The 18852-nt window shown below is 49.3% G+C and overlaps 1 protein-coding gene across 1 annotated transcript in view; it reads right to left on the minus strand.

The window, feature by feature from the left end:
- The window catches only part of LOC144717906 (collagen alpha-3(VI) chain-like), a 59049-nt gene that overhangs the window by 20887 nt on the left and 19310 nt on the right, over positions 1 to 18852 (minus strand). The window contains 18 exon segments of the mRNA XM_078593707.1: positions 433 to 495; positions 599 to 652; positions 1130 to 1174; positions 1370 to 1396; positions 2039 to 2110; positions 2395 to 2448; positions 2820 to 2912; positions 3083 to 3228; positions 3342 to 3420; positions 3607 to 3953; positions 4187 to 4822; positions 5057 to 5363; positions 6133 to 6470; positions 6721 to 7083; positions 8444 to 8686; positions 10749 to 10986; positions 11249 to 11634; positions 11899 to 12249. Coding sequence (XP_078449833.1) covers positions 433 to 495; positions 599 to 652; positions 1130 to 1174; positions 1370 to 1396; positions 2039 to 2110; positions 2395 to 2448; positions 2820 to 2912; positions 3083 to 3228; positions 3342 to 3420; positions 3607 to 3953; positions 4187 to 4822; positions 5057 to 5363; positions 6133 to 6470; positions 6721 to 7083; positions 8444 to 8686; positions 10749 to 10986; positions 11249 to 11634; positions 11899 to 12249 — 3842 coding nt within the window.

The raw sequence follows: 18852 nt of genomic DNA on the forward strand, positions 1-18852 counted from the left end.
TAAATAAATCAAGAATGATAAAAATAACGAATTTTCCAAAGCTGTAGCCCTACAAACTAATATTTATGCGAGAATAATCGGTCGCGGGAAATTAGATACAGCTATGGTTAAAGACAACAATGGCCACGTTGGAGTCATTCTTGCTCATATTTATAAATTAATAGTAAACAGCAAAAAGTTAATACAATCAAAATGATACTAAAATAAGTGTTAACATTGAGTTGTTGTTGAGGTTAAAACATTTTTAAATACATGAATACAGGTAACATATTCACAATAAAGCATGACAAAAATGCAATGTATGCTTTTCATATGAAACACATGAAAAACTGATGCAAACCACCAAACATAAGCCACAGCTGTCAATTATAGGACACCAGGACAACATTATCATCGAAAGCGGAACTTGAACACAATACAAAAACAACTTACCGGATCTCCCTGAATCCCGAGACTGCCTCTTTCCCCAGGCTCTCCCTGTATACCTCTTCCTCCCTGCAAAATGTAACCATAAAACCCAAAAAAATAATTAACTTTTACGAAACGGCGGACTGACATCGTCGGAAGCCTGGCTGAAACGATGCTGCATGCTGCGTACCTGTCTGCCGTGAAGCCCCTTTGGACCTGCAACTCCAGGCCGACCAGCCTCACCCTGCGGGCAGAGCAAACGCAAGGGGTATCGGAGTTCCACTGCATGCATTTAAACGTATATTATCAATCGTGTGGGCTGCACTTTCACAGTTATTTATAGGAGAGCACAAGACTAAATAATAAACAAAGGCAAATCAATAAAGTGTGTATTATGAGTAATGTGTAAACTTGTTTTTACTTTAAAAAGTGCTTTCTAAAAAAAAGCTCTTGTAAAATATAATACTATTTGTGACATTTAGTTTCATTTGAACAGCAATACTGATTACAGCCCTTCATTGACTTCCAGTTAACCTCAGATATAGTAAAATCGAGAGCTCATGAATGGAATTAACATTGCAAAGGAGATCAAAACTTGTGACAGTGAGTCATGGCTATACTATGTATATCAAATCCATTAGCACCAGCTATTTGTGGTACCCTAGTACTATAATTGCCCATCTAATGAATCCATTTAATGAATAGCAGAATTTCCACGCACATGCTTTCCACTGATTCCGTCCAGAGCGTGTTCACCGTCTTCTCCCTGTTTTTGGAAAAAAAGAGGAAACCATTGTTTTAGCGGTGGGAATAGAATGCACTTTCCATTCTCGTGTTCTGCTGTACATGCAGGGCGCCTCACGCAATCAACTGAATACAATGATGCTTCAGTGTGGCCTATCGGCATCCAAGAAAGTGCTGCAATTTAAATGAGAAGAGGCGTGCATCATTGCATGATTACCAATCTTCCAGGCAGTCCTCGAGAGCCCTGCAGAAATAACAACCGGAGAGTAATTTTAGCAAACATAACAAAAAGCAACACTCATCTGGCATTGACTTCTAAACTGTTGCCTTTTTCCACTCCAGTGCAAAGAGTAGCACTCATCCACAGGTTATTGTTTACAGCAATAGCAGGTTTTTAGCCAATTTATCTCAAATGTAGACGCATTGATAGTAGAAAGCGTCTCAATTGATTTAAATGTAAGGCTACAGTTGGGAATAACAATAGCCAATATATCAACGAAACAGTGACACGCATGTATTTTATAATAACGAATATTGAAACTAAATATAATAACTCTTGTTTTACAGTTTTTCCAACATAGTGTTATGTTACCAAATACACTGCCATTTGACATAAGTCTTCAAATTATTGCAGTTGTTATAAATGTGTGGAAATTATTACTATTCGATATGATTCAGCACTCACCAAAAATCATATAACTGAATAGATAATGTCACTCAGTCAAACAACACAAAATAATCCTAGATGATGTGGAGAAATGGCAGTATATTGTCAGTACACTGACACAGTTTGAATACAGTAGGCAGTGGATATTTCTCGGATTGTGATTGAGGTTGCAATAATGAGTCACTGTGCTTGGTCACAGACAGTAATTGGAGGTTGTACCTTCTGACCCCTGAGGCCTGGGCACCCCTGGAAGCCATGTGTACCGTTTAATCCTGAAGGGCCCCGTTCTCCCTGTGGGAAGTTTACAATTAACCACACAACCTTCCTGTCCACTATCCACAATCCATTTGCACGACACAACGGCACCGTACTCAGTTACAGCCGAGATGAAGTCTTGGATGATGGGCATCACAGCATGAACAACGTTAACATTAACTTGAAAGAAAGTGCTCTATTTTCGCTTGTAAATAGCTGCAGTAGTTTTCATACAATAAACGGACATGTGTGATTGCAAATAGTTTGTGACCTGATGCAAGTGGAGAATGTTTTGTGCTTTTTTTATGGAGCATTCTTACCATTCCACCTTCTTCTCCTGGATGTCCAGAAATTCCGCTGGGCCCCACATCACCCTTCACAATTTAAAAAAGTAAAGAGGTTACAATACCAACATTGTATAGAAGGTCAAGAATTAAAATAACTATTGTGTGATCCCACAATATATTTTATTCTGCGAATCATTTTTTTTACAATGGACCATACCGTAAAATGTAACATATCCACCATTACATCTGACAAGCCCATCAGCGTATTTTTTTACATAACCAAAGTAAAGTGGCACTGTGAACATTTTGATTAATTGTTCAGCCATCTTAATTAGACTTCTTTCGGCAGTATTTTCGCCATGCATGATGAGATGCTTTTATAACCGGCAAAAAATTATGTTCATCGCGATGAGTCAGCGTGCATTTCACCTGCATACCGGCTGGCTGTTTCACTGTACCTTTTGGCCTCGACCGCCCTGCTGCCCTCGTCTTCCCGACTGCCCCGAACACTTGCAGTGAACCCCACAGCACTGCCACTCTACCACATTGTCCTGCATTCATGAGCACAAAAAGAGATCGATTTGTTTCCCCTTGCTATATAAAATATTACATTTGTATTCTATTTATGCGTGGTGAACAGGCACGCTTGCAACTTTCTATTGATGCATAAGCCATGAATGCTATTTTACTGTGACATTGGTTTGTTAACATTATTTCCCACCAGGTCCTTTACGAGTTGACTGTCAAGGTCCGGCTGATTCACGGTGTTCATGTGCTGGAAGCGGAATCCACGGCCAAACTCCAAAAGAAGTAGGTTCTCGGGCTGTTTTGTGCCCTCCAACGCCACGGTGATCAGCGCATTCACACCTGCCGGGACACAAGCACTGAACAACACTACAGCCAGCTTCCCTGAACAGAGCGTGCAGCGTTATGATATATTGTGACAAAACGATCCAATGTAGAGAAAATGGTGAAAAAACCTCCAAGACGAAGTTTTTCAGATGATCGCTGAATTTTTTCAATTTGCTGATCCACGCCATCCGTAAACAGTATGACCACCTGCAATAACACATGGTCAAAATAAAGTCAACTATTTATTCTAGCTGAAACTTGTGCATATGGTGTAAGATAGTAAATTTGGGACACATTAACATTAGTGCTTAGTTTAATGAATGAACAAATGTGTGATATTGCGAACATCTGCCATTTATCAAGGACATTGGGCACATGGTTCAACTGACGTACCTTGGCAGCGTTTGGATAGGCCTCTTTCTGAAACTTATTGAGAAACATGATGAGCGACTGTTCTGTGAACTGGAAGGGACCCGCAGTGCGCATGGGCCCCAGTGAGTCAACAAGGGTCTTGCTGTAAGCCTGTAGCGGCAACTGGAAGGCTGGCTGCCGTGCACCCGGCGCCAGAAAACCCAGGCGCACGACAGGGTTTGCTCTGCCCGTGCAGCTCAGCGCGTCTGCGAACGCGATTCGGGCCAGGATGCTCCTGAGCTGGTTCTCCAGAAGGCGTTGGCTGATGAACACGTCCCCACCACGCAACTGTGTCACGTCAAATCCAATCAGCACATCCAGGTTGCAGTCTGGAAGGGCAAGAAGACGCACCTGATTTGGAAATCTCCCCCAATCAGCTTTTTGTCCTGTCTTTGGCAAAATTAACCTTCTTTTGAAACTCATGAAATATGGATTTTTTGTAAGTCTGGGATTATAGCCGTAATACATATTAATGCCACACTGTGATGACGATGATGATGCAAAACACCATAACTTAAACTCATTATGCTAAATAAATATAATCATCTTTACACTGTGTTACCTCCAGTTTTGGGTGGCAGTGGCGGTGGCGTGGTAAGAGGTGCGTCTGTAGGTGCTTCCTCCTCCGGACAAATGTCCTTGGTGATTTCCTCCTCAATTTTTGGCAGTTCGTGGAAGTCACTAACAAGGCGAATAAAGTCACTTGGTTTGGCAATCTGGCTCAGACCCGTGTGCTGCAAAGCAGTTTCGGCCTGAACGCCAATGGCCATCACCGACACATTCAAGGCATGCAGCTTCTTTGCTCCCAGTGTGATGTCATCAAAAGATTCCCCGTCAGTTATCACCAGCATGTACTGTCGCACGCCCTGGTCAATTCGGCTGCCCACTTGCCTACGGAAGAAGTTGTCGGCTGCAGTGCTGAGTGCCAGGCCAATGTTTGTTGTGTCTCCATTGTCTTTCCTAGAAAAGGCCGTTATAGCATTAAGCAACGAATCCTTATCCAAGTGCTGTGTCAATGAGAACTCCATGTCCGAGATGACATTGTACTGAGCCAGTCCGAAGTGGACGTAGTCCTTTCCAACATCAAACCTCTTCACAAGGGAGTACATGAAGGCCTTGGCCATTTCCAACTCAGTTGGACCCACGCTATAGGATGTGTCCACAAGGAAAACAATGTCTGCTCGCTGCATCTTGCAATCTGACACAACATGAAGGAAAAAAACATAACTTGTGAGAATCAGGGAGAAGTTGATTATGAAAAATAACTGTGGAGAAATACAGGTATACAGTGAAAGATCATAAAACAAGTGCATGGAGGGTGCATTTTGTATCACATTTGCTGTTGAGACGAACTTAATGTGGACTGTTTTGTACATTTTAAAGGGCAGTGCCGTTAACGTGTGATTGCTAGATGTCGGGAGTGCTCGTTTACTTGTGAACAGCGGCCTGCCCCGCAGGAAAAAGGACATGCTGGAATCAGCTCTGTAGACTTGCGGCACTTGGCTCTCAATCTCGGCGCACACCACCTCGGACAAACGGCGGACCATGGAGGGGAAGGACAGGGGCCCATCGAGGCGGAATGTGTGGTGCTGTTTGGGGTCGCTGGCAATGACTCTGAGGTCATCATCCACAGCGTTGTGCAGGCCGACTGCGTAGACCACGGCCTTGGTGTTACGCAAGGCCGTCACTGCCCGGCGCACGTCATCGTCTGGCTTCCCGGCCAGCAGAATCACTACCACCTGGGGCGAAAACACACTGTTCGTCACTGCAACCACAGCAGCAGTCGCTTATCGGGTTTGTAAATATAATACGAAATACAGTCATTAAACATTGGTTTCATCTCTGTGTTTTATCTCATTTATCTAATTTCCATTGGAGGCTGAATTCCTGAAAGCCTCCAGTGGCTGAAAGCCTCCAAAGGAAGTGGAAAGCAACAGCATCTGCGCGGGAACATTTCTGTTGACTTAAAACCAAGTGGTGCTCGTTCTGGGGTTGCTGATTTTGTAAAGCTCAAGAGGAATTGGCATTTTTAGTTTCACCTTGTCATGAACTGAATTTGAAAGTCTCTGAGTAGTACATTTGTCTCATCTAACTTTCTTGTATTTGTTGTGAGTTTGTCTATCTGATGCACCATTCAAAGATCACCAAAAGTGCGACCATAAAAAAGTACGATGCACAATTATGCATTACAACTGTGTAAACGATCAAATGCGCAAAAAAAATCCAAACAGCAAAGCAAATGCAAGACACGCAAACATAAGATCTGTTTCACTCAAAGCGCGACGAAAGCTGGACGACCGTGCTTGAAGTAAGATCTCTTGAAACGTATGTGTTTTGAACTTCGTTCACACCGTATGTATCCAACTTTACTAACCAGAGGTGCGGCTCCGTAGTCTTGCGGCACTTTGCTCTCAATGTCGGCGCACACTACCATGGAGGGGAAGGACAGGAGCCCATCGAGGCGGAATGTGTGGTGGCACGTGACATCACCCCCTGCTGCGCTCTCACCTGGGGGATGGTGGGGCTGCGCCCGCCGGCATTGGCCGGCAACAGGGTGTTGCGCAACAGGTCAATTGCGGCGCCAAGGCGGGGGGCCCCGCCACGGAGCTGCAGGGCGCGCACCGCGTCCAGTGCATCCGACTTGGTGGCGTGCGTATCGAGGCGGAACTCGACAGCCGGCTCACCGCCGAGCTGCACGACCGCCACGCGCACGTCATCCGCTGACACGGGAAAGCCCGCGACCATCGTGAAGAGGAAGCGGCGGGCACGCTCAAAGTTGAGCTCGTCCATGTTGCTCGAGCCGTCGATTATGTAGAGAACGTCCGCTTTGGGCACGTGCTGGCAGCCTGGCGGGGCAAAAACGCAATGGGTGGGGGGAATCGCGAGAGAGGAGCTCCGACACGCGTGTGTGTACACTCCGTCTACATGCGCAAAGAAACATTGTTAACAAGAACATTCAAATCTCACGAGCTCAAGTTTGTGTTCAAGGTTTATCTCTGGAGCAGAGAGGTATGGGACATAGAAAAGTGTGACACTATAAGTTACTCATTTAAATTTACATGCACGCTGGAAACTGTAATCAATCTCGCGCCACACCTAGTGCTAATCCCATAAGCTGCAGCGCCAGGTCTTTGTCCACGAGGTTGTTGATGCGCTTGAGGACTTTGGGTAAGCGCGAGGCAAACTCGCTAAAGCGGTCCATGCTGACGGTCAGCCGAGCGTCTCCACCCGTGAGCTGGACGAGCTCTTCGGGCTTGGAGCGCTCGGCCCCCACAGCGTACACCTTCACTCCCGACTTCCGCAGAACTGAAGCGCGCTGCTGGATCTCATCGGTTGAAGCACTGCCCGAGATGATGACGGCAATCTGTGGATAGCCGAGCTTGGCACGGCTCCCAGCTCGCTCCACAAACTGGTTCTCCATCAGGAAACGGATGCCCTGTCCCAGATTTGGGGCTCCGCCTGTCCGGACAGAGTGTGGTGTGAGTAGGGGTAGGGGAGGCAGTGGTGGCAACACGAATGTAGGATTGAAGGATTATCTCAATTTTTATTTTCATACATAAAATCTAGCCTTTTGCTTCAAATTAGAATTTACTTGTAAAAATTTACAGTGAATATTTATAATAAGTGTGCAGCAGGAAATGGCATTCATTGGAAAATTGACCTAATTAAATCATTTCCACAAGTCTGAAGGCCTTGCCAAAATGTGGCTCTCAGATCAAAAGTACTGCAGCAGAGCTTGGATTAAGGCCAGCAACTTCCCAGATGTGATTCACTGGCTTCTTCTTGAGAATAGTATTGTCTGTTATCCAACTACATAATTCATAACCTTAAGTAAATGAATTAAATAATTCCGAAGAAACTTTAGAATGCAGATGTAACAAATGCAATGCTTCCGAGTTAATAAAATATGAAAACAATTTATGTTGATTATGCGTTAGAGAGATAATGTGAAAAGGGTGCTTGTTAAACACAAACGACCAATGGATTCATTAACACAAATGAAATCCAAATCAGACCACTATTTTCTTTTTGGAGGGGAGACTTTGGGGAAAATATAACAAACATCACAAGGCCAATAGGGCTTAACCTAAGGGGCACTGCTAACAAAAGCCAACAGAGAACAATCAATCTGCCATTGTAGACAACATGGGGGACTTTCTAGAGAAAAAGGATGTACTGCAGACGTGAATAGGAGGAGATGAGCAAATCCGTGCTGTCATAGCTCATGCTTGGCCTCGCTGTGAGCGGTCTTCTTTTTATTTCCTATGGCTGATGTAGACGCTGAGCAACAACTACAATTCCATATGCAGGTGGTCAAGCTAGACAAGCGTGTCAGGAGCAGCGGAGGGTATCACTGTGATGTCTCCTTCGTATTTTTGGATCAGGCATCGCATTGTTATATATGTTGTACAGTCTGTTCTGGATGACAACAGTCGCACACTGTAGAGTTTTGAATATTCCGTTCGTGCATCAGGTATTAACATCTGCCATGGTTTGTACAGTGGATGCGGTTTATGGTGTACCATAAGCTTGTATGTATGTATGTTTAATTTATTTCGCACCATTCGTAGCCAACCATGCGAATTAGAAGTGTGGGGGAAGGACAACAAACTAAACACAAAAAGCACAACAATCTTAGTGGAAGATCAAACCCAGGGATTTTCTGTGAGCAGTCACTACCATGCCGCCGCTCGCTCTCTCGCTCAAAGTGGAATGTACGCATGCTTGCATGTTGAACTTCTCTTGCACCGTACGTAGCCAACCGTGCTCATCAGAGATGCGGATCAATGGACGGCAGCTGCACCACAGGGGAACTCGCCTTTGGCGTTGGTACTGCGGATGCCGGCGAGCACGGCCTCCTTGTTGTCGTGCGTGCGCAGAACGAACTCGGAGCGTGGTGCCCCCCCGTACTGAGCTACGCCGATACGCACTCGGTCCTGGCTCACGTCCAGCTTGTCCACGATGTTGGTGGCCACATTGCGCACCTCGTCGAAGACGGAGCGAATACCCGTCGAGCCGTCCAGCAAGAACACTACGTCGGCGAACTTCGTCTTGAGCGAGTCTGCGCAGAGCCGGGAGAACAGGGCACTTTTTGCTCGAGCCGCCAATGCGCTGCGGCAATCACATATCGAGTCATTACGTCAAGAAGGACAGCAAGAAACTGAAAAAGATCTCAAGATCCCCCTGAAAGAGTCCTTAGTGAGAGACTATTGGATAAATAATGAGCATTATGATTATTATTTGGAGTGCATGGGTGGCGCTGTGGTTCGCGCAATGCATCATGAACTTAGCTGCCCAAGTTTTATTGAACTGGTCCTATGGCCTAACAACCTTCATGGTAAACCTAGTGTGGGGAGGCCTTCATTTAGCAATAGATTTACAAAGGGCTGCACACATGTTATTATCATTGTTATATTATATATGTAGGAAATTAAAATAGGCATGGATGTATGTTGAACTTATTTCGCACCGTACGTAGTCAACCTTGCTAATCAGAGGTGTGAGGGAAGGACATCAAACTAAACACAGTGGCCCCATCATAATAATGTGGAATTTCCACCACTGGCGCAGGCCATCACTGGAGATAAGAACATTTCAACTTGTGTTTGAGCAGGACGACACGTCCTTGACTCTCTTCCATGAGCATAAATGCAGATGCTATAGTTGGAAAGTCCTGTGAAAGTTTTCCAACAATCTTCCCGTGTACAATTAAGGCATTCAATTATTCACATGAGCAACATGTGTTTCTAACTAAGGCACTGTATCATTAATTGAACACAATACTTGTTGGCAATTAAGGGGTCATCCATTTATTACGTACGCATGGAGGGGGGAGGCGAGGTTAATGCAAATGCGTACGCTTGCGTATGGGGGTCTGACAATGTACGTACGCATAGGAAACAGAGGGGGGGTGAAGCCTCGATAATTTGTCTACACTGGCCTTCAAATAAGTTAGATAGTGCGGCGGTGGACTATCTGTTTGCTTAAATACGTTAATATTATGAATCCTTGATCGTTTTTATGTGCATTAAATATCGGCCATTCTATAGGATTCGGGGTGGGGGGTGCGTCAATCGTATGTACGCAGGTGGGGGGGGGATGTGTAAAAAGTACGCGCGTGTACAGGGAGGGAGGGGTAAAATTTTGACAGATTTTTGCGTACGTACTAAATGGATGGCCCCTAACTGGGTGTGAAGGTACCTACAGTGACTGGAAGAATGGGAATGCAGCACAGAGCTCACACTGGGCCATATGGAACAAGACATTCTATGCATCTTGTCCCAGCAGCTTTGATACATTTCTTTCCACTTCCACATACAATTCCACGAACATTTGGCTCCTCCCAAGTACATCTTCATACTTTCGGTAAAGTCACGTAGAAGGGAAGTAATAAAATAATAAAAATAAAACATAATAAAATTATTCTCACGACGTTTCGGCCACAACGCAAGCAGCCGTCCTCAGGTGAAAACCAGGTCCGTCATTCAGACTGTCGCCTCGACGGACCTGGTTTTCACCTGAGGACGGCTGCTTGTGTTGTGGCCGAAACGTCGTGAGAATAATTTTATTATGTTTTATTTTTATTATTTTATTACTTCCCTTCTACGTGACTTTACCGAAAGAACCAAGAAGATGAATCCCTGCAGTCACGAAAGCTTTAAATCAAAATTTACATCTTCATAGATCAAAGTTTGAGCAGAAACGTGTATTTGTCAGGATAAAGTTCACCCTTGACAGCCGAGTTTCAATTGCCCTGTGGGTCCACCACTAAATATTCACTTGAGTGGCACCATCAGGGAGCCTCGAAGGTACTAAAGGGTAACATATTCATCAGGAGTTCATTTCGTGCCTTGCATTGATCTAATTTGCATATCTCTTTTTAAATATTTGTGCAAGCAACGTGCATTTTTGGGAGTGATTACCACAAATTATTTGCTGCAGTTTGTGAAAAAAGATTCTACTCTTGCAAACTCAAACAAGGGAGTTCTGAGCTAGCGACAAGAAATTCAACATTTGTGTGCTCGGGGCAGGCTGGGTGCTTTTCCAAGGGAGAAGCAGCCAATCCTGCTAGCAGCATCTCTCCTGAATGTTATCTCGTAGCAGACAGAGGAAAAAGGTCTCACCAATGTCAATTACGGAGTCTTCTGGATTAAAGGCATTAGTTTGGATATCGTCGGCGGTGAAGCACACGGTTTGAATGATGTCGGAGACGATGCCCTTCAGCTGAGAGAAGTCGACGACATTGTAGGTGAACTTTGAGGATGGCTGGCTGGCGATCTCCTGCAGCTCGTGGAAGTCGGCATTTTTGATGCCAATGGCGTACACCGCGATGCCGAGCTTACGCAGCTTCTCTGCCGCATCCTAGTGGAGGAAGCCCGCACACGTGTGTCACAGAATTGAACACTGTAATGCAGAGCATATAATCGTTTTTCTTTCACGTTTTTTATTTTTATTTCAATCACATGCAAATTACTTCAAATAGATTATTCCCCCTTTAACACAAGCTAATTTTAAATCAATTATATGTTAACATAACTATGATTGAGACGTGCATTTCACTAAATAATGCGGCTTAAAAGCTGTGCATGCCGTGTGCAGTTACAAAATTGTACAAGCTCTTCACCTCGACGTCATCCTGAGACTTGCCGTCCGTTATCACCACTGCAATCTGAGGAACATTCTGAGCTTTCCTGCTCCCAGCCGCAGCTGTGAAGTGGTTATCAGAGATGAACTCCAGGGCCCTGCCCGTCATGGTATTGCCGCCCTTATAGGGGAGGGTTTTAATGTAGTCCAATATCTCTTTCTTGCTCGAGAACGTCTTCAGGAGGAACTCTGTTCGAGGGTCGCCACTGAACTGGGCCATGCCGATGCGCACCTGCTCTTTTCCAACAGTGAGCCCATCAACGATCGAGTAGAGGAATTCACGCATTTGCTGAAAGTTAGCGAGGCCAATGCTCCAGGAGCCGTCGACAAGGAGCACAATGTCTGCCTTGTCCACCTTTGCACATTCTGCAGAAGGAAAATTTAAACCGCAAATAAATAATTTGTATGTAGGTTTTCAATGGTTGTGCTGCATCACTCTCTGAGCAACACGTGGTACAACTTGGAAACACATAAGAGAGGAATGCATTTATTAAAATCGCATACAAATATGGCATTGAAAGTTCAGTATGGCACTAGTTTATTCTTGTTCGCAAAATATTATGGTTTGTATTGAAAGTGGTTCGTATAAATGAGTGGCTTGCTGAGGGTCGTCATATAATGAAAACTCACGCTCTTCATCAAAATCCCGCTTCATCAGCGAGTAAAGGCCTTCGGCGAGCTGCCCCGAGAGGCCGGACAGCGCGCGAAAGTCTCTCTGGTAGAAGACATAATCCTTCTCTGGGTCACTGCCGGCCGTGACGAGCTCGTCCAACTTAGCAGCACCAGCGCCAATGGCAAACACGGTAGTGCCATCATTCTTGAGAGCCTGGGCATTTGCCAGCACATCATCTCCTGAACCACTCCCAGCCACCAGCACGGCAATCTGTGGGAAGCCTTCCTTCACACGACTGCCTGCCGCCTCCACAAAGTGGTTGTCTTTGAGGTGTTGCAGCGCGACACCCATGTTGCCAGACCGTCCGCCTGCTCAGAGATAAAACAGCAAGGTTACCACTCTGCACAATACAATTAAAAAAAAATATTCACCATTCATTATCTTTATCTGGCCCAGTGACACTGGCAGAGTGGCACCTGCAAAAGGAATGGGAAATTTTGGCCATTGGTTACAGCTGCCAATGGGGATCAGTTTTGCCCCATGCTTATTTGAACAGGAAGACATTTTTAATCTTGACTTAAAGCTTTCGTGACTGCAGGAATTCATACTCTTTGGGTCTTTCGGTAAAGTCACGTAGATAGAAAAATTTAAAATAATACAAAATCACGACGTTGCGATTGCACACCAGCAATCGTCTGCAGGTGAAAACATACGGCGAGAGAGCTGTTGAAGCATGATGTCTGAGATGGGTGCAGCCCAAGGGTAAGTGGGCGGGGTTAGAGATGGTATTTGCATGTAAATGTAAAATCGGAGGGAGCCCTGAGGCTGTGGGGGTGGCCATTGTATTGTGAAAAAACGAGAGCTACCCCCACAACGAGGGAAAGGAGCATCGGTGACTGTGCTAGTGTAGTGAGTTCTAGAGACGTCGGAGACGGATCTGGGAGGCAACACTTTATTTGATACAACACTTGGCAGTACAGCCCCAACTCACTCAGGGCAACGGCCCTTCTATAAGCACTGCCTGGGGAGGTACTGCCTCTGGGCTAACGCGCCCTAACACGGGACCACTACTCTGGGTCCTCCGGCTACGGGTGCCTAGGGGAGGCTACTCTAACCCGACCTAGCCAGGGTGTGGGTTCTGACCACTGGCCCACTTGGACCCGGCCCTTACAAGGACGTCGGGCCGGGGGTTCCCAGGGTCTCACCACTGAGCCACACAGAGTCCCGGCCCTTACAGGGGCAGTGGGGCTAGGGGTTCCAGGGTCCTATCTAGCTGGTCTTCTGGCTTCTGTCTTGGACTGGCCCTGGACCCTTCCCGGGGTCCAGCTTTTATACCCAGCACCCATACGTCAACCCTGGCTCCGCCTACCTTCTAGAGAGTTCCAGAGGGGGCTCCAGGGGATCCCAGGACACCCTGCCGCCCCCTCCTAACGGGAGGGGTCCCGGGGGATCCTGGAACACCCCGCAGCCCCCCACCTGCCTTTGGGCTAGGGATATAACGACTGCCCATGCTGGACCCTGACTGCCCCTGCAGGTAAGTGTACACAGCCCATCGATATCTCTACATCACCCTCCCATCTGCAGCACCCAGCCGACCCGGCTGTAACCAAAATAACAACATCAAACTTGGATGATAACCTCAAAACACTTGTGTACATGTGCCTCAATGAACGATGGAACACAAGAACAAACTGCACGAACCCCTATAAATACCCCAGCCCACCTGTACAAGGAGGGACAACAACATATGTACATAGAGTCCCCCCCTGCCTCACCCGCATTCCTGCGACACACCGAACAATAACAAAGCGTACTCTTTGGTTCTTTCGGTAAAGTCACGTAGGTATACAATAAATAAATCACGACGTTTCGATTGCAACACAAGCAACCATCATCAAGTGGGAAAATCACAGCAAGAATTATGTTTTGCTGAAGATGCCGTGGTAAGAGGTTATATTGGTAAGAAAGGGGGGAGGGGCAAGGGGGGAGAGAGAGGGGGGTGTGGGGTAGGGGGAGGGGAGCGTTGCGTGGACGCTAGGAGAGGGACGTGAAGCTGGACGGGGGGCGCCATCCTATATGCCGTCAACACGCATATAGGACGTAGCCATGGAAAAAGGCCTCTGTGATGGCTGCCGCTGATTGGTTGGGGAGAGGCTAGGCCATGGCCCATCAGGTGAAATATTCTACCCCAACCAACAGGTACTTATTACCTCGTGGAGATGCTGGGAATGGGCCCAAAATATCCAACGTGACGATTTCCTTCACCCGGGAGACGCGAATGGATTGTAAAGGTGAGCAAGATGGCCTCACGGGCGGCTTACAGTGAGCACATTCAGGGCAACCTTGAAGATCAGCCACATCTCTAGCCATACCTGGCCCAAAAAAACTCCAGTTGGAGAGTAGCGAGCGTTTTGTGAACGCCCAAATGAAGAAGGCGCTCGTGGGTGGCCCAAACAAGTTTACCCCGCAGGGGCATGGGCACCACAAGTTTAAACGCTCGCGAGCCGCCGTCCCACAGCATGAGGAGGCCATCCCGTGTGACGAATGGAATGGGGCCATGCCGGCCACCCTCCCCGAGTGACTTCCTAGTGCGCAGGCGTAAGCCGAGGAGGGAGATGTCTTCCATTTGAAGACATCCCCATTTGTCTGAATGTAGGCCCAACAGCACGTCTTGTGCGACGGGCGCGCCGGACGCTACCTGGCCATCAATAACAGGACCCACTGTGGCTGCGAGGGACAGAGGCGTACACTGGTCAGGAGGCTTACACTGCCCCAAACCCAAAAAGCAAGCACATTTCCCAACGAGAGGTAACCGTGACAACCCGTCAGCATTACCGTGCCAATTACCCTTCCGGTAGACAACCGTAAATGAATAGTCTTTGAGGACCTCCAGCGACAATTGGCCCGATGGCTGATCGACTTTCAAGGCATACTGGAGCGCTGCATGGTCCGAACGTACAGTAAAGTGTCTACCATACAGGTACGGCCGGTAATGCTGGACGAAGAAGACAATGGCGAGCAGTTCGCGACGGGTCACACAATAGCGCTGCTCCGCGGGGGACAGTACACGGGTGCCATAGGCCACAACGCGCTCCACACCATCGACCACCTGTGACAACACCCCTCCTATGCCTGTATTACTGGCGTCCGTGTCCAAAATTAATGGCACAGAGAAGTCGGGATACTGCAAGGGAGGCGCATCAATCAGGGCCTTACGGATGGCATCAAATGAGGCCTATTCTGCCACCCCCCCAGTGAAATTTCGCCCCTTTTGCCGTCAAAGCATGGAGGGGCTTAGCCATGGATGCGAACCCCATGACAAACCGCCGATAATATTAGGCAAAGCCCACAAAACTGCACACATCCCAAACAGAGGTTGGGATGGGCTAAGAACGGATGCAGTCGGATTTTTCGGGGTCCGTAGCAATGTCGGAGCGACTGACGATGTGGCCAAGATAACGAACGGAATCGCGCATGAGGTGGCATATTTGAGGTTTAAATTCCCAATTTTCCGCTCGCATTTTGAGGAAGACCGCTCACAACCATTCGAGATGCTCATCGAAAGTGCAGCTGAAAACGATGACATCGTCGAGGTAAATCAGGCAGGAATCCCACTGGAGCCCAGCAAAGACCAGCTCCATCAGGCGCTGGAACGTCGCTCGAGCCGAGTGCAATCCCATGGGGAGCCAATTAAACTCAAAGAGGCCTTGTGGAGTGCGAAAGGCTGTCTTTGGTTTAGAAGCGCCATCGAGCGGTAATTGCCAAAATCCGGATAGCAGGTCTAAAGTTGAAAAGTAGCGCGCGCCCGCCAGGGCGTCGAGCGACTCATCCATTCGGGGGAGTGGATAAGCATCTGCTAACGAGACTTTATTGAGCTTCCAGAAATCTACACAGAAGCGAAAGGTGCCATCATTCTTTTTAACCAAAACAATGGGCGCTCCCCACGGACTGGTGGATGGTGAGATAATATCGGCTGCCAGCATGTTATTGACAGCAATCCGTACGTGTTCTTTCTCGGTCGGGCTTAAGCGGAATGGATTCTGTTGGATAGGCGCAGCGTCACCCGTGTCAATGTGGTGACTGAGCAGCTTGGTGCAGCCAATGTCAAATTTACCCTTGCTAAAGACATCAGCGAAGTCCCGCAAGAGCACACACAATTTAAGACGCCGTGATGGCAACAAGTTCATACACCCTGAACAAAGTGCGTCAATCCATTCGGAATCATGACCTACCAACGAGTCTCCCACAAGGACCGGTGATGCGTGTACAAGCACCGTTCCTTGGGGAATAACAGTTGTCCATGACCCCGCATTCAGGACATGAATGAAAGGTTCACTGGCACCCAATATGAGCGTCTGCGCACCCACAAAATCCAATCCCCGCACCACCGTGTTAGAAGGACTGAGCAGCACCCCTCCAGCAAGCGCATCCGACGCAAGAGGTTTTTGAAACCGGAGAGGAACGAACATTTGACAACCGGCCGGTACGCAAACCGTACGAGACACCAACGCTTGAACCGTGGCGAACGCCGTGCGCAAGCGAGTGGGTGAGGGAAAGAAAGCCATGCGTCGGCCGGAGGGGAGCTTGATACACCCTTGGTCAATGAGAATTTGATGGGCATTCTTGCCAAAGAGTCCGTGCCCAAGAGGCATGGAACGGCGAGGGTTGATGAAACCAAAACAGGCCCTTGCAATTTAACATCGCCGATGCGGATCTGGGCGTCAATCCTGCCAGTTATCCCCAATGAACCCCCATTAGCGGCAAAGCACAGCACATCAACAGTCCGCAGGGGACGACACTTGTCGGGCAAGATGTTGTACATGAGGTCCGAGATGATGGTCGCCGACGCTCCCGTGTCGACCAACATCCGGACGTCAACCCCCTCAATGGAACCTACGACAGCGGATGATCCCGCGGCCGTGGCAACGACCCTATGGGCCAACTCAGACCACAGACTCGGTCCGAGTGCCCTGTCGCTCACCAACCCCTTCGGATCCCCCCCTTCCGACGCATGGCCACCCTGTGTTGTGTGAAGGTGAATGCGTGACGAGAATGGGGGCCGAGAGCGTGAGGTGCCGTGACTTGCCTGGATCCAGCGTGGAGTCGAAGGTGAGCGAGGCGCCGGAGGAGGAGGCCCAGGGGTGCGGCGTCGGGGGGCCCGGTAGCCAGATGCCACGTGTCCATGTAGCCCGCAGTTGTAGCATGTGATGGCCACGCCGTCCTGGCATGGGGCTGGTCGGTCGCGCTGTCGGCGGTCCCGCAGGGGCCAATGATCAGCCGTTTTCCGGCTCCCCCCCACCGATGCAGAGAAGGCCTGGTCATGGACCATGTCGTCCTCGTGTTCCTGGCCCTCCATTGAAGCAATGCAGGCGGCGACGGTCACCCCCCCCCCCCCCCCCCCCGCAGCCGCAGGTGCGCCTGGACGCACCTTGCAGCCCGCAGGGAGTTGAAATAGTCATTGTCGGCCGCCGGCATGACGATCCTGAGCTTCTGAGCCAGGCTTAGGAGCTTCTGGAGTACCAGCGAGTCGATCGCCTCCTGGTCCATGTGGAGGTAGGTGGCCCTTGCCAGGGCCAGCAGAGCGCTGTGGAACGCTAGCACAGACTCGGCCTCCGCTCTCTTCCTGGTATCGAAGCGGTGGCAGGAGTCGGAAGGTGGCCCATAAATCACCTGCATCTGGCGAAGGGTGTCTTGCAGCATGGACCGATCGGCCGGAGGGACCGTGATGAAGGAGGCGAGGGCATCGTCATCCAGCGTAGCCGGGAGGGCATGGAGCACCTCAATCTCTCCATATGGGAAACGAACCGGCACTGAAAGGCCGCCCAATCGCCCCCCGCCGCATAAAACGCCTTCAATGCCGGCAGGCGTTGCTGGACGTTGGTGGCGCGTTCTCCGACCGGCGATGAAGACGCGGCTGCCGCTGGTCCGGGAACCTCCACGCCCACCAAGATGTCACCCGCAGGAAGCGGTCACAGCGCCAATGACGCGGCGCCACCTGGTTGGACGCCGTCGGCCCCGGAAGTGACATGGCCCCCAGCGGCCAATGCTTGCCTGGCAGAAGTTCCTCCCGCTGTGGCGGGAATTTCAAATTTTTGGCGGTGACCGCGGTTGTGGCATCCGATGGATGCTGCTCCGTCTCCCCCAACACCGCAGCAGCCTCCGCCTGGTGAATACTGCCGAGGATGGCGGCCGCGGCTTGGAGCAGCTCCGCAAGGCGGAGATGCGCCTCCCGCAGCAGGCTCTGTGACGGCAGGGAAGCAGCGGGCAACGAAGCGGCCGGCTCCTCGGCTGGCGGCGTGATGCTGTCCTCGGGCGGAGTCACCACCCCCGCACGACTGCCGCCGTCACTGTCTGAGCTGCGGGTACGTGTCTTCCGACGTGTATCCATGTTCACTTCCGACACCAAAGGTAGTGAGTTCTAGAGACGTCGGACACAGATCTTTGAGGCAACACTTTATCTGATACAACTCTTGACAGTACAGCCCCGACTCACTCAGGGCACCGGCCCTTCTATAACCACTGCCTGGGGAGGTACTGCCTCTGGGCTAACATGCCCTAACACGGGACCACTACTCTGGGTCCTCCGGCTATGGGTGCCTAGGTGAGGCTACTCTAATCCGACCTAGCCAGGGTGCGGGCTCCGATCACTGGCCCACTCGGACCCGGCCCTTACAAGGACGTCGGGCCAGGGGTACCCAGGGTCTCACCACTGAGCCACACAGAGTCCCGGCCCTTACAGGGGCAGCGGGGCTAGGGGTCCCAGGGTCCTATCTAGTTGGTCTTCTGGCTTCTGTCTTGGACTGGCCCCGGACCCTTCCCGGGGTCCAGCTTTTAAACCCAGCACCCGTACGTCAGCCCTGGTTCCACCTACCTTCTAGAGAGGGGGCTCCGGGGGATCCCAGGACACCCTGCAGCCCCCTCCTATCGGGAGGGATCCCGGGGGATCCTAGAACACCCCGCAGCCCCCCACC

Source organism: Lampetra planeri, chromosome 1 (assembly GCF_965212315.1).
Source record: "Lampetra planeri chromosome 1, kcLamPlan1.2.h2, whole genome shotgun sequence".
NCBI classification, from domain to species: Eukaryota; Metazoa; Chordata; class Hyperoartia; order Petromyzontiformes; family Petromyzontidae; genus Lampetra; species Lampetra planeri.